This window comes from Tinamus guttatus, unplaced genomic scaffold (assembly GCF_059628265.1).
Source record: "Tinamus guttatus ecotype Peru unplaced genomic scaffold, ASM5962826v1 Tinamus_guttatus_pri_ptg000472l, whole genome shotgun sequence".
NCBI classification, from domain to species: Eukaryota; Metazoa; Chordata; class Aves; order Tinamiformes; family Tinamidae; genus Tinamus; species Tinamus guttatus.
The window spans coordinates 6,020,194-6,034,105 of record NW_028289006.1 but is presented as its reverse complement, the minus strand read 5'-3'; the positions used below and the strand labels follow the sequence as shown (position 1 = coordinate 6,034,105).

The 13,912-nt window shown below is 40.6% G+C and overlaps 1 protein-coding gene across 1 annotated transcript in view; it reads left to right on the top strand.

Moving 5' to 3' along the window:
* Nucleotides 1-13,912, top strand: part of PLEKHG7 (pleckstrin homology and RhoGEF domain containing G7) — a 29,535-nt gene that overhangs the window by 5,507 nt on the left and 10,116 nt on the right. The window contains exons 3-10 of the mRNA XM_088532921.1: nt 1,095-1,222; nt 2,442-2,482; nt 3,758-3,853; nt 5,125-5,274; nt 7,226-7,321; nt 8,984-9,079; nt 10,281-10,394; nt 11,668-11,842. Of these exons, the coding sequence (XP_088389047.1) occupies nt 1,095-1,222; nt 2,442-2,482; nt 3,758-3,853; nt 5,125-5,274; nt 7,226-7,321; nt 8,984-9,079; nt 10,281-10,394; nt 11,668-11,842 (896 nt within the window). The remainder of the gene's footprint in view (nt 1-1,094; nt 1,223-2,441; nt 2,483-3,757; nt 3,854-5,124; nt 5,275-7,225; nt 7,322-8,983; nt 9,080-10,280; nt 10,395-11,667; nt 11,843-13,912) is intronic.

Sequence of the window (13,912 nt, the reverse complement as noted above, 5' to 3'; positions counted from 1 at the left end):
CAAGCATTGGCAAGTGACTAAATAACCACAGCAAGGTTTCTGCCTAGAAAGAAAGCAATAAGAATTATACTTCACTGACCAAGAGTAACACACACAATAGATGGAAATCAAAATATCTATGCATATGTATTCATATATATGTACATGGATACGTGCATACCTGGTGCCTTCACTCACAACTTACTCTCTCCCACTAACAACAGGTACTTAATTACTGACACTTTAAAATTTGATACCTTCATTATGTGTCAGTAATGCCTGTTACCTTGCAATAGCAGGTTAACACCATTAATTAGGTATTGGTGTGAATTATTAGCATGACCCACAAAGGTTTTGACATGCACCACTAATTTCTGTATTTGAGTGCAAGCAGCCTGATGCATCTGCACTTCCAACACACCTGTGGATACTGAATGCCGGGATCACTTAACTTGATGGATCGACATTCTGGATAATGCACACCATTCACATCCGTAATAGTTAGAAAGAAGCATTTGTCTCCAAGGGGGCTGCTAAGCAATACTATGTTGAAAATACAAAATTACTTGGATTATCAGGCACTGCTCCTGAAAGTAGATAGAAAGAAAATTTCTAGAAAGGAAAGAAAAAGAATAAAAACTAGTCAAAAGGTAATTATAAAGAAAGTGCTTGAAATGTTTTCCTAACACACCGTCTTTTCTTGAAATCAGATTTCTTGAAATCATGTATCAGCTATGATCATGGTATTTAATTGCTCCTCTAGACAGCAATGCCAAATACGGATTTAGAAACTTTCACTCATTTTTTGACTAATCTTAGAAGCAGTCAGGAATTTCCTGCATTTAGATTCTCTGAGTTCCTACCTCCTGAGACAAGACAGACCTGTAAGCTCCTCTATCTCATAAGCAGTAGAAGATAGTTAGGTATGCGCTGTTGATCATGGAGGTTTTCTACCCACTGAAGTTGCTGACTGTGTTTAATACATTATTTGGTAGCCCTGTGATTAGTATTTTTTTCAAGCTAGCTTCCTCACATGTCGGTGAGGAATACTTCAGAAGGCTCCTCTGCCACAAGGAGGGGAAAATGGTTAAACGTGCTGGGATTGCATCACACAGATCAGCCCATCGCCGGCGCAGCTCTGTCGTGGTGAGCCTGCCCGGACTCGAGGTGTTCCCCGGAGACCTCCTCATCTCGGACGGTGCCATGGACTACCTTCCCCCCGCGGCCCTGCTGCCAAACGCAGGTCAGACACAGGCTGGGCTCTGCCCATCGAGCCACCACCAAGGCCCATGTGCCTGGCGGTTGGGGAGGGAAGATCAGTACAGTGGCAACATGGGGGGACCAGAGACCACCTTCATTCTCCACAGGGCTGGAGCAACAAGCCAAGATCTCCACCCAGGAATTGCAGGAATAGTGTGCCCCGTGCCAGCCTTCTAACTAATGCTCTGATCACGAAGTTCATAGACCCCAGCCCATGGCTACAGGTTGCCCACCAAACCTCCCAAGGTTCAAATAGAGGCCTGCAAGCAGTTTCCACGAATACGTATAGTGGAGCATAGCGTAGTGTGCAGTGGGATTGCCACTGACCAGATAATGCTGGAGACGGGAGATACAAGTTTTCCTCCCCCTGCACCTTGCAAAAAGTATATATATATATCAAGGGCACAACAAGCCATTTCAGCAAAGCAAACAAGCTAGCCCTTCCCAAAAGGATGGCCAATGCCCGAAAATCCCAGAGAGGAAAATGTGTACTGTGACACCCAGTCTCACACAGATCTGATGGTACGTACCATAAATTGAAGGGAAAAAAAACAGCATTTTTTTCCAAATTTCTTACTGAGAGAACGTATCCCCTTCTGCCCCATGAATTCCTGCACCCAGATTCCCAGCTATCCCCACACATCACTAAGGATGTTGAATTACACCCTGGACTGTGGTGCCAGACACTATTACAGATGTGAGATTTAGGTTATCCACGATTGCTCTTGCCTTACATTTGTGATCCCATGGATGTTACCTTTCACAAGAGACAACACTGAAAAAGTACTGTAAGTGCCCATATAGATCCAAGACATCACTAAGGAATACATATGGCCTAATTCTTCCTCCAAAATGCTGAATATCTTTAAAAACTGTGACCTGAGGTATGGCGCTTTTTCCCATGCTAAGAACTGGCAGTCATATGAGGATCATCTGCAGCAAGTGGGAGAGTTTGGTATCAGCCAAGATCCCCATCACAGACAGACATCACATTTGCTGGGAAAATCCCAGTCCAATAGCCTTAATGATTTTTAAGTCTGGGGCACAAACAGCCTAAATAGATCTGTGGAACTTGAGCTAAATAGTGGATAGTGTGTCAAGCTTCACCTCAGGAGAAAATAAAAGGAAAAATAATAATAATAATAAAATATATTTTCTGCTATCTGTTTCTTTACTGATAACACATTTGTTTTACCCATTAGAGTCCAAAAAGCCAAGGTGGCCATTTGTCAAAAGAGGAATTGTGAGTATTACACCATATGGGTTTTTTTTTTCTTTTTTCCCCTTGCCCTGACTTTGCAAACTAAATGAGTAAGCGAAGTTTCCTCACTTTCCTACCCTGGGGTAATAACAGGAGAACCCGACCTGGCGGCCTCCACACCACCTGGTACCGAGCGCCCACTCGGTTTTTAATTTGAGACGAAAGTTGGATGGATTGGACAGGGCCAGCCCTCATGTCGTGCACATGACTAGCATTAGGGACCACTGCATTGGCCACTCAGTCATGTCCTTGCTTTGATCATTCCAGCAAAAAATTTAGCTTATGAACATGCATTTGCTGGTGCGTTGGTTAAACATACATGCATGTGCATACACACACATTATTACGATATTGTTTCCATTTCCAGCCATTTCACAGAACTGCAAATTCAGCTTAAGCAGAGAGTATCAAATATACATATTTGAATATATATGTATATATTCAGAACTGACTTGAGTCCATTGCCTACTATTCAGTCAGAATGAATTCATGAAGTGCAACTATATGGATCCAAAAAGCAGACAAAACACAGTCAAAAACCTTATAAGGTTAGCACTAAAGTTGGGTTTGCAAACATTCATTAAACTTTGCTCATGGCATTACTGGTCTGGAAAACAAAACAAAAACAAATGGTTTTCTTTCAGGATTCCTCACATGCGCAAAGACTGCCTGCTCTTCAAACTTTATCCAAGCTCATTTTACAGAGACTATTCCACAGCAGACCACGGCAACTTTCTGAATATTTGAATATTTTGCTCAAATCAAAAAAAAAAAAAAAAAAAAAAGAGAAAGAAAGAAAAGAAAAGAAAAGAACAGAAAAGAAAAGAAAAGAAAAATTCCAAGATCTGCATACATAAGATGACATGGGTAGGAAGATATAGATTATAAATTTTGTAGTCCCAGAGTTCTGACATAAAACACATTACTTGTTTTGTAGTCTCAGAGTAGTCCACTGTCTGTTGCTATGTCAGTGACTAGCCCTGATGTGTTGTAAAAATAAGACCTTCCTTATATGCCCATACCTAAGCCACCTACTCACCTCATCCATAGCCACAAATAAGCTAGACATCCCCGTATCATCACTATCAGTATCAATTTGTCATCAATCAAATGCAATGACCTCCAAGTATAAGGACATCAGGGTGTCAGTGGTTCAGCCCATGAGTAATGCACTGAAGAAAACTTCTTACTTGTCTTTAAAATGATTCATAAGTTAAGGGGTTTTTTTTTATTTTATCTTGTCTTTTTTGTCAACAGGGCAAGGACAAGCAGAAGCAAGCATCTGATCTGGAAAACTGCCTTTCAACTGTTAAGATCATCGAATGCAGCACATACGATTTTTGCCTTTTTAAGGTATCAAAATGCTCAGTACCAAAGAAGCTGTCTCTTAAGCCCTTAAATATGGGGATAAAGCTTTGTGTGCTTTTTAATTACCATTTTTCAAAACATTAATCTGAATATGAAATCTATCTGCAAAATTAATGCATAAGCCTAGGGTACAAAATTTGGTGTTTGTAATGGAGGGTGGCACAAATGTGGTTGCAGACTTAGCCAGAGGCCTTGCAGTTCCAGAGGCTTTGCCAGGCTTATGGATCTCAGCTTGTCTTACATGCAAGCATCCCTGTTTGATCTTTACCAGATGCCCTGGGACCTATTAGACGATTTCTCTAGGATTAGAGCCCCCAGGTTACTCTAATAGCTAGAAAGGACAAGATCCATCATTCAGGTGCCACTTCTATTCTCCAAGCCATCTGTAAGCTGCAGCCTGATCCCACAGGCAACTAATTGCTCATTTTTCTAGCAAGGGAGGTGCACAAAGATAACGCCCTGCTGTGCAAGTGCTCAGAGACTCAGCTCAGGTACAACTCCTACAACAACAACAACAACAAAACTTTTCAACTAAGAGAGAAGGACAAGTATTTGAATATATGTGACCCCAGCAGCAAGTTCAGAGAAAAGCCAACTCATTAATGCACCCTTCAGGCATCTTGCTCAGAGACTAAGCACTCGTCTAGTGGATTAATAATAATAATAATAATAATAATAATAATAAGCCTTTAATTCACATTCTACCCATCTTGGATTAGGGATGAAGACCTGCATAATTTATATCCTGTGGCCAGCCCTAAACAACAGTCTGTTAAGCACCCAGGAACCGTTTTCTTCTCAAATAGGCAGATCAGCACCTAAACTAGATCTGCTGGACATTGCAGTCCCTGTCCACTGCAGGATGGAACAAAGCATAGCCAGGTACCTTTGAAGACCTGGTCTTTTGAAACCTTAATTTGACCTTTGGAAACCAGGAACCTATTACCCATCCTTGCTCTCCAGCAGCAACAGCATGACAGATTAAACTCTGGGCTTTTTGGTTTTTTTCATACAACATCCTACAAGCATAGACTATTATTCTGTGCCACTGACAAATGCAGTAATTTCATATAATGAGTATTTAGAAGTAAAAAGGCTGGCATTTTGCCTTTTTAAAGGAATCATGAAGCTTTCCAGAAGAAGAATCACTAATACTGTTAGGCAGGCTCTTGACGGGGCAAATAGATTGTAAAGTTTTTTGCACCAGCTACTTCAAATTTTGTGTATTAGGCAGTTATTCTTCTTTTCTTCCATAGAGTAAATCATGGCATGAGTTCATAAAGGCTCAAGAGACTAAGCAGAAAGATGCCGATAGACGATTAGAAGTGAAGAAAGAGGAAGCCGTGTGGGAATTGTTCACAAGTGAATGCACTTACTTCCTGGATCATTTGCTGGTTCTCAAGATGGTAACTTCAGATTTCCTTTCTCAAAAAAACATGAAGGCATTATTTGTCTGTCTGTCAGCAAAGCAGACAGAGCTGGCTGCAATCTTTCATTTACCATCTACATGGGAATGACTTGCTGCTTCTCCCACCTGATCATCCTATTTACACAAATCTCTTTGCATGTTTTTTTTTTTTAAATCTCTTGTTGTCATCTCTTCCTCTGGTATCATTTTCAGTGCTTTGCAAACATGTATGATTGCAGAATCTTCCAATAATATCAGCTGATATTCCACTACCAGTTCACTGACTCTCAACTTAAGCCATTCTCCAGCTGGGTATTTCTCTATACTGGATATTTCTCTACTTCTAGCCTATAACTTACTGTTGGCCTAATTTCTTACTGATAAGATGATAGAGACATGGTTAGATTATCCTCACTAGAGCATTGAAAATGCCAGAGCTGAGCAGATCTATAACTTTAATATTACAAGAAAACAAACAAGCAAGTAAGCAAACAACTTTCCTCACCCCAAAATGTCTGTATCTATGTAAATTTTAAGTGTTTTGATAGATAGATGAGATTATTACACAGTTGCCCCACTTATGGTGCACACATCAGAAGTTAGTGTACTTGTTTAAAAAGATGCAAGAGTCCCTATTATTTTTCCCCTATCCTGCATAAAGCAGCTTCCTTCTTACACAGAGGAAAAGTAGATAAAATTATTGAAATGCTTTCAGTGTTGCTGAAAGCAACAGAAAGTAGTTATACGGAACAGAAAGTACTGCAAAGTGAAGGGAAAGGAAGAGTTGGGATTCATTCCTTCTTGGTAGGGCAAAACCTGAAGGGACAAGAGAAGGAAGAGCAAGAAGCTCCAGTTCGGATGGAAATATCCATCCTTCTGGACTCTTTACTCAGTGATCTGAATCAAGAAAAGACAGGTGAAGCCCTAGGACACAGGAGGATAACAAAAGACATGTAGGTCCCCTTGGCAAGTTCGACATGGGAACCTACCTCAGCCAGCCCTGTATGACCCATGAGCAATGTGCTATCCTGTCAGCTTCACAAATCATCCTGCTGAAGAAAAACTCCAGTGAGCTCAGGCATTCACGTTTACACATACCTGCTACTCTAAGTGCTTCACATTATAGAAATATTCCACTCATTTTAACGAATCTCCATAACAAACTTTAAGACCTCTGCAAATCCCTTTTAAGCTCTCAGGTCCACTGTTCTTGGTAGCTGAGGAATTTTGCAAAGCTCAGCACACACTCGCACCAGCTCTCCAGTCTTAGCACCCGAATGATGGGACTTTTTTTTCAAGTAATGCCTTTCCACCAAAAAAAAAAAAAAAGAAAGAAAGAAAGAAAAAAGAATCTAGTCTGTAATCTACATTTTTCAAGCCTTTTTCAGATTTCAGTCAAATTTAGCACATCCCCGAGACCACAGTCAGGGTTTACGTAGCCCGTATCATAAGTATTCAATAAAAATACACGCAGTGGATACTCAGTATGGTTTAATGGGCCAAGCCAAAGAAAGACTTACATAAGCCCTCTACTGCCATTAATGATTTGCAGCTCCAACAAGTTTTCTCTCTGCCACACTAAGTCCAAACAATACATATATATCAGTAGATGAATGAGTTAGTGAGGAAAGCATTTACAAAAGACTTAGAAACTCATAGCTCCTGCAACTATGTTGCTAGATCTGGGGACCTCACTGGCCCCTGTTTAGGGGAGACAGTGTGGCCTCCGTGGTGGTGGCACGGAGATCCCAGGATCTTCACTCATATCTTCCCAATATTTAGCCTTCAGGCAATCCAGGGAATCTTTATCAAAGAATCATCGTCTTCATGCCACAAATGAAGTGACCATTGCAGGAGAATTGTGAGGGAAACAGGCACTTCTTAGGAAAATTACTGGATATATTTAATCAGAAGCAATTATAATAACATGGATTTGTTTTATTTTAAAGATATTTATGAACACACTAAAATGCCTTCAGAGTAATGAATTTCTCTTGGATGTGGATTTGTGGAGACTTTTCGCAAACTTAGAGGAGTTAAACAAGGTGAGAAAAAAAATACAAGTCTTATTGAGATCAAAAAGCCAACAGCACAACACAAGGAGACAAAAAACAAGAAACTGTCAGCTAAGTTTCTACTCAAATTCTCAAACAAGTGGCACCAAGACTGTTACATGTTACACTAGTGGGAAAAAAGGAAATTAGCACCCTCTCCAGCCAGGAGGAGGTGTGGAGGACTGTCTCAGATACAGACCTAAGGCTGTGTATTCATATGCTACTTCTCCTCCAGCTTCTATGAGGAGAGAGAAGATGAGGTTTGGCTGTGACATGCTGTGGCTCTTTGTTGCTTGGGGTCAATTACTGGGAAAGCATTTTCAGCTACAAAAAGTTAAAACAGCCCATACATCCAAAATAGGGTTTATATAGCTTTAGAAGGAAAGCAGAAGATTTTCTTATCTCTTGGAGTATTCAGTAAAAAAAAAAAAAAAAAAGTAATTTGCAGTACCAGTGTTTTACAGGATTACAAAGGTGAACACAACAAACACTTCCTCCAAAATAGAGAAGCAAATTGTTTACTTCGGGTACTTTCCCTCTTTATCTCAGGGCTATCAGGTATGTTTGAACTCTCCTCCAAATCCTCATAAACATGCCTTCAGTAGCTGAAGCCTGTCTAAAGCCTGTTTTGACCTTACTCAGACACAGTTCTTACAAAAAAGAATTTTCCTATTTTACTACGTCACGTTATCTGGAATCTCTTAGTATGAACATTTTTCTTTTAGTTTGACAAGGGTGCATGTTCTGCCTTTTACAGCATGCTTTGATGCTTTTGTTTGGGCTAAAAAGTGGGATAGTTAAAAACTGTTAAGGCAAGGGCGTACGATAGACTGGACTACCATATGGTCCGTGTGGGCACCCTTGGAATCAGCTGCAAACATTTCTATATTCACTTCTTAAGGGGAATAGATGGCTTATAAAGGCAGTTTTGCCATCTTACAACACTTAAGGGAAATTTCCCTTCCCTCACATAGCATGAATCAAAGTCACTCTATGAAAGATGGCCTCTTTTCCAATGTCTGTGAAGACTTCTGTGATTGTCACAGCTCTGTCACATACAATCAGCATTTCTCAGTATATACCACTCATTCACAGAATCACAGAACAGTTAAGGTTGGAAGGGACCTCTAGAAGTCATCTAGTCCAACCCTCCTGCTCCAGCAGAGACACCCAGAGCACGTGGCACAGGGTGGCATCCAGACAAGTTTTGAAGATCTCCAGAGAAGGAGACTCCACAACCTCTCTGGGCAGCCTGTTCCAGTGCTCTGTCACCCTCACCGGAAAGAAGTTCTTCCTCACATGGAGGTGGAACTTCCTCATTATAATTTTCTGTGATTTGTATTAAATACAGCTGCTAGCCTAAAATAAGTTTAAATTGAATAACTGTAATCTTGTTTCAAAGCTTCTGTCTTTTTTCATTTCCGTCACGTAACTGGTATTTTCATAGATTTACTTTAGCCTCTGGCTAACTAAAGCACTTTGGCTCTAATTTTGAAACTAATTCTGGCGAGAGAGAGAAAGTTGGAGAGAGAAACACTGGAGCCCCATTAGGTCTGTAGACTTTGGAGAGACCAGGGGTGGGAAATCATGTTGTTTTAAACTTAGCTTTAGAAAAATAGTCATGCTAGCTTCTTTTTCTTCCCCTTTACCCAGATGAGTCTCAGTTTTGTAAGCAATTTTTTTGAAATTGTGAAGGAGCATGTCAACAACTCAGAATCGTCTATGGATTTCATCTTCATACTCAAAAAGGTAAAACAATCAAAACTATTTCTGTTTAACCTCCGGTGGCTATTCCACGAGATCATTTATGATAACATGTAGGTGCCTTGCAGCAATTGAGTCACTCAAGGCCCTGCCATCTGTCGCAGGCTGTTTGGTCTCAGCCTCTGACATGGGGAGGAGGTATGTGCATAGGAGTATCCTTTGTCAGGAGGGATATTTTTATTTCTATTCCTTGAAATGTTTGAAGCGGTCATGGAAAGGTGCTTTTATGTAGACCAGAATGTGTCTTTTCCTTCCTGGGGAATCTTAGCTTAGACCTCAGAGAAATTTAGTCACCTACATGACTGAACTTCTCACTTCACAGTAGAGGGTTCCCTCACGCCAGACCCCACCCATATGGCTGATGTCCCCTGCCTCCTTCCACTCTACCAGGCAGATGCTCCTTCATGGCCGTGTTTTGTCCCTCCACCCTGTCTTATTCATACCAGACTTCCGTACCAGCTTTCCTGCTTTTTCATTGTTTCCTTTATAATAAGAAAATGATAGCAGTGTAGCAGGACTCTCCCATGTGCATAGTAACTCCTTCATAGCTTTCCAATGGCTGAAGGGTTGGTAGCATTAATGTAGATGGGAAGTCAGCAGGTTTATCACTGGGATAGCTACACCTGAAATTCCCCTAGCAGTAGACACCATTCAGAAATTTCTAGGAGAAAAAAAAAATGGAAAATGGGGTTAGGATTCTTAAATGGGAAAGGGGGCTAGATCTTGCCTTCTCACTCAGATTAGCTTTGACTCCAGGCTTTCATTTAACTAATGCTTGCATGAGACAGAGAAAATCCCAGACAAAACAGAGTATTATCTTTGTTTTCAATTAACAGCTCTTAGAGCTTTATGACTGACCTGGAAGTGAAATGAAAGTACATGAGGCTGTGTAAAGCTGTTCTATAGATCAGTGTTTTTTATCTTCAAATTTTACATCAATTCCACATCCTTTATTTCTAATGTAAACAAAAAATATCCTGTGGATCATAGGAGCACTTTTCTTTTTTCTGGTTTTACTACTTTTTATTTTGTCCCATTCTTCTTCTCCTTCCCCTGCTCCCCCTGTTTCCTAGATGTGATAAAAACTCATGTAAAATGCGTATTACAGAAACACAAGTATTTCTTCCGGCTTTGTCATGATATTTTTTCTTCCTTGTTAAGCTTCCAAACTCTCTTTTTTTTCTAGTATTTCCAGGGTGACCTTTGTCAGACACATCAGATTTATTGCCTTAATTACTCCTCTGCTGTCTTCTACTTGGAGAATCTGAGACAGAGAGAAGATTTTGGAATCTACCTGAAAGTAAAGTGTTGGTTTTGCTCATGTTGTTGCTGCTGTCTTCAGTCTTTCTGTCTTCTGGCAAGTTTTTAAAAGCAGACTTGGAAAGCTCAGTGGTAGCAAAACTGTACAGACAGTATTTTACACAGATTTTTGAACTACAGAGGATAGCATAAATGGTGGTTTTTGCTCTCTTGCACATGTGGAAGTCCACACTTGCAATTTAAAACAGGAAAAAATTGAAACCTAGGTGGGAACAACTGACCACATTTTTGCATATGCCAACATCAAGCATTCAAAACTCACATTTATTCTAGTAACATGGGTATTTTACCTCAGAAATTGTTATACATTGATAGCCTCTCCTTGCTCACATAGGCACATAATCAAAACTATAAGAGCATATTATGACTTCCTTCTCTGCTGGGATTCTTTCTGCCAAAGCAAGATGGTGTGTGATCAAGTCAAAAGAAGATGAAATATAAGGTCATATAGATGCTTTCACATGACCTGGGGACCTCTGCTGAGAGAATAGGTTGAGTTTTCATTGAGCCCTACAGAGAACTCTTGGCTACTTCCATCACTCTCAGATATTCAGCAGCCTGGGAAGCATTAGAGAGGAAGCAGTAGTTATCAGATATGTCTTCTTAAAGTTAAAAAAAAAAAAAAAGCCAAATTCTGCCTTTGCCTAAACTTCACCTGTCTGAAAGCAGTAACTCTGGCCAATGTAGCTGTTTGTTAGGCTCACAGGGAGAAGGCTCTGCTCTCCTTATCTTGAGCAAACCCAAGTGTCATGCATATGCTTAAGACTGTTCTTCAACATTACAGACTTAGAAAGAGAAACCTGAGGAAATGGGCTTTTCTTATGGGCAGTCCAAGTAAGGACATCTCTTTGTAACAGACGTTGCAGCCTTTACAGCCTGGGATTTTTCACAGTGTTCCTCTCTGTCAGGCACGTCTAGGAAAAAGGCTACCAGTGAAAAAGCTGAAACTTTAGGTGGTTCCCAAACATGACAATGTTTTATTGGTGAAATTAAAATGATGGATAAATAAAAGCAATACTTGATCCTCTAGTATGGCCACAGCATCTGAAACAGGAAGCAGCAATGCAGGACGTGTATCTGAAGGAGCAATGCAGTTCCTCCAGCTGCACACAGCACTCTCACTCTCACCACCTAAATTCATCCTTGCTTAGTCCCTGTGTCATTGCAGTCAGCTGATGATGCAGAAAGTCATTTACTAGTTCCTGCCAAGGAGCAAACTGAGGACTAAAACAGGCTTTCTTTGTTTTCAGCAGTGGTGCGAGCAGAACAAGTTGTGCAAAAGACTCCATCTGCCTGAGCTGCTGGTTGCTCCTCTACATCGACTGACTCGCTATCCCCTCCTCCTTAACAACATCTGGAAGAAGTGCACCGATGAAAGAGAAAAAGGCTTTATCTGGTCGGTTAAAGAAGAAGTGGAAAAATCCATCTGTAAGTACCTAAGGTTAGAAGTCAAGTACAGAATTAACAACAAGCAAGTTATGGGGCTTTTTTGTCCATGTATTTTTAGTGTAAATGGGTCTGTTCCCCTGCAGAGATGCAGTAAGGATGTGCTGGTCTTTTTGCAGTCCTTTTGAGTCCTTCCTCGTTTTGTGGGAATTGACTAGTTTTGACAGCCCTGTGCTGTCAAAACCTCTCTGAGCATGGTCACAGTACTCCCAAATCAATCAAACCCCTGTGTTTACAAGAATCATCTGCGGCGACATGCAAACAATTAAGAGCAGATCATAAACTGGAACAAATAAAGAAAAATCTCAAACAAAAAAGACTTTGAGCTGGCTTTATATCTAGGGAGATTTATTGGACCTAACCTTTAATAGGATAAAATTCCCCTCACAAGGGGCATATTATGCCAGTGACCTTTCACTAAATGACAGGGTCCTGCCACATAGAAAAGCAAAGAGCTACCTCAGCTACAGAAAATTCTTTATAGCTATTTTAGAAAAAGAAGGGGCTAATGAAGACACATATTTTTTTTTCCTGGATTTTATTTTAAGTAAATAATTTATTAATTCAGTCATTTTCAGGCAGTTATAGCTGCAGCTGCAAATGTCCTATGGTCACATAGCTCATCAGAAGACGAGGGAAGACTCAAGGAGCGTCCTGCGATCACAGCCATAGCCTCTCCCAGAGGCCTGTCCTTCATCACAAAGCACAGCAATGTCTCTCAGCAGGAGAGCCCTAAACTCAGGGCCTCCCTCCCAGTTTCTGAAGCCTAGATTCAGTCCTTTTCTGGGTGTGACTCTACCCAACGGTCTCCTTAGTGTATGTTCTCAATCCTATATGCCAAGCATAGTATGATAAGATGCTCTACTGTTAAAAAATGTTCACTTTGTATGAAATAACTAAATATGCACTATGCTGTAAAGGACACATTCTACAGCTAGCGTGACTACCCAAGGGACGGATGTCTGCTCCAGGTGTTGCTCCAGTACTCACTGAATATTGGATAATGAGACAGTCATTGGAGCGAGGAGTTGGGCTTTGGTCTTCCTCTTTGCCAACGGGGGTCCCATCCAACAAACAAGCAATGACTGCTCATGGATGGAGTAGCTTCTCAGCGAGGACTGAACGCCACCACCCTTCTCTCCATCCTAGAGGATAAAGGGTGGAACATCTCCTGGAAGACGAGATGGGGCTCTTGGTTCCTAGCTAAATACTGCAATGACAGTATTTGCTAATTTCTTAAAAAACAGGCTCAGGTTCTTCCTCTTCTTGTTAAGTTATGTGAGGATGCTGATCTAACTAATCGCCATGTGAGGAAGACATACCCAAAACTTTGCTCAAATACTTCTCAGCTTCTTTGTAGGAAAATGAGACTTTATGTGGCTAGTCTGTGGATTCTGACTTCTGCTGAGAAGCAGGCAGTTTTGGGCATGGCCCAAGAAGACCTTGTGATAAGAAGGTTCTTCCAAAGTTTGCATACCTCTGGGGTTAGGTAACTGAACACTTAGACTTTGGAGATAGTGGGCGTAGGCGAACAAGTTTTCTTTATTCACAATGACCAGACAATAAATCAGAGACATAAGAAATAGTAACAATTCCAGTATATTCTTCCTGGCATAAATATGCATGTGTGTTAAAAAAAATGCAAAATCACTCTACATAAAAATTTAGAAATTGAACTGCAGGTCAGTTAAGAGTTTTGCCCATAAATGTCTTGATTCAGCAAAGACTTTTCCAATTTTCACATTCAAAGAAGCCCCAACCCTAGCTAAATATATCAATATGTTCTTGCACCACTTTCCCTTAAAAGACGCTCGTTAATTTCAATAGCCTTTTAATCAAACTGTAAACAATACAAGTTATTCTTCTCTCACTATCACAGAATAGTTTAGAAAGTCAGGATTTTTAAGACCTCTTATAAACAACATTTTAAGTGAATTTTGCATGATCCCTCCCTACTCCCCAGTCAAATAAATAGATACAGCCTGTGCATTCAGCAGTGAATTTGTGCCTGTTTGAACGCCTGGCTTGAAGTCCTGTCTCAGCTGAGCTTAA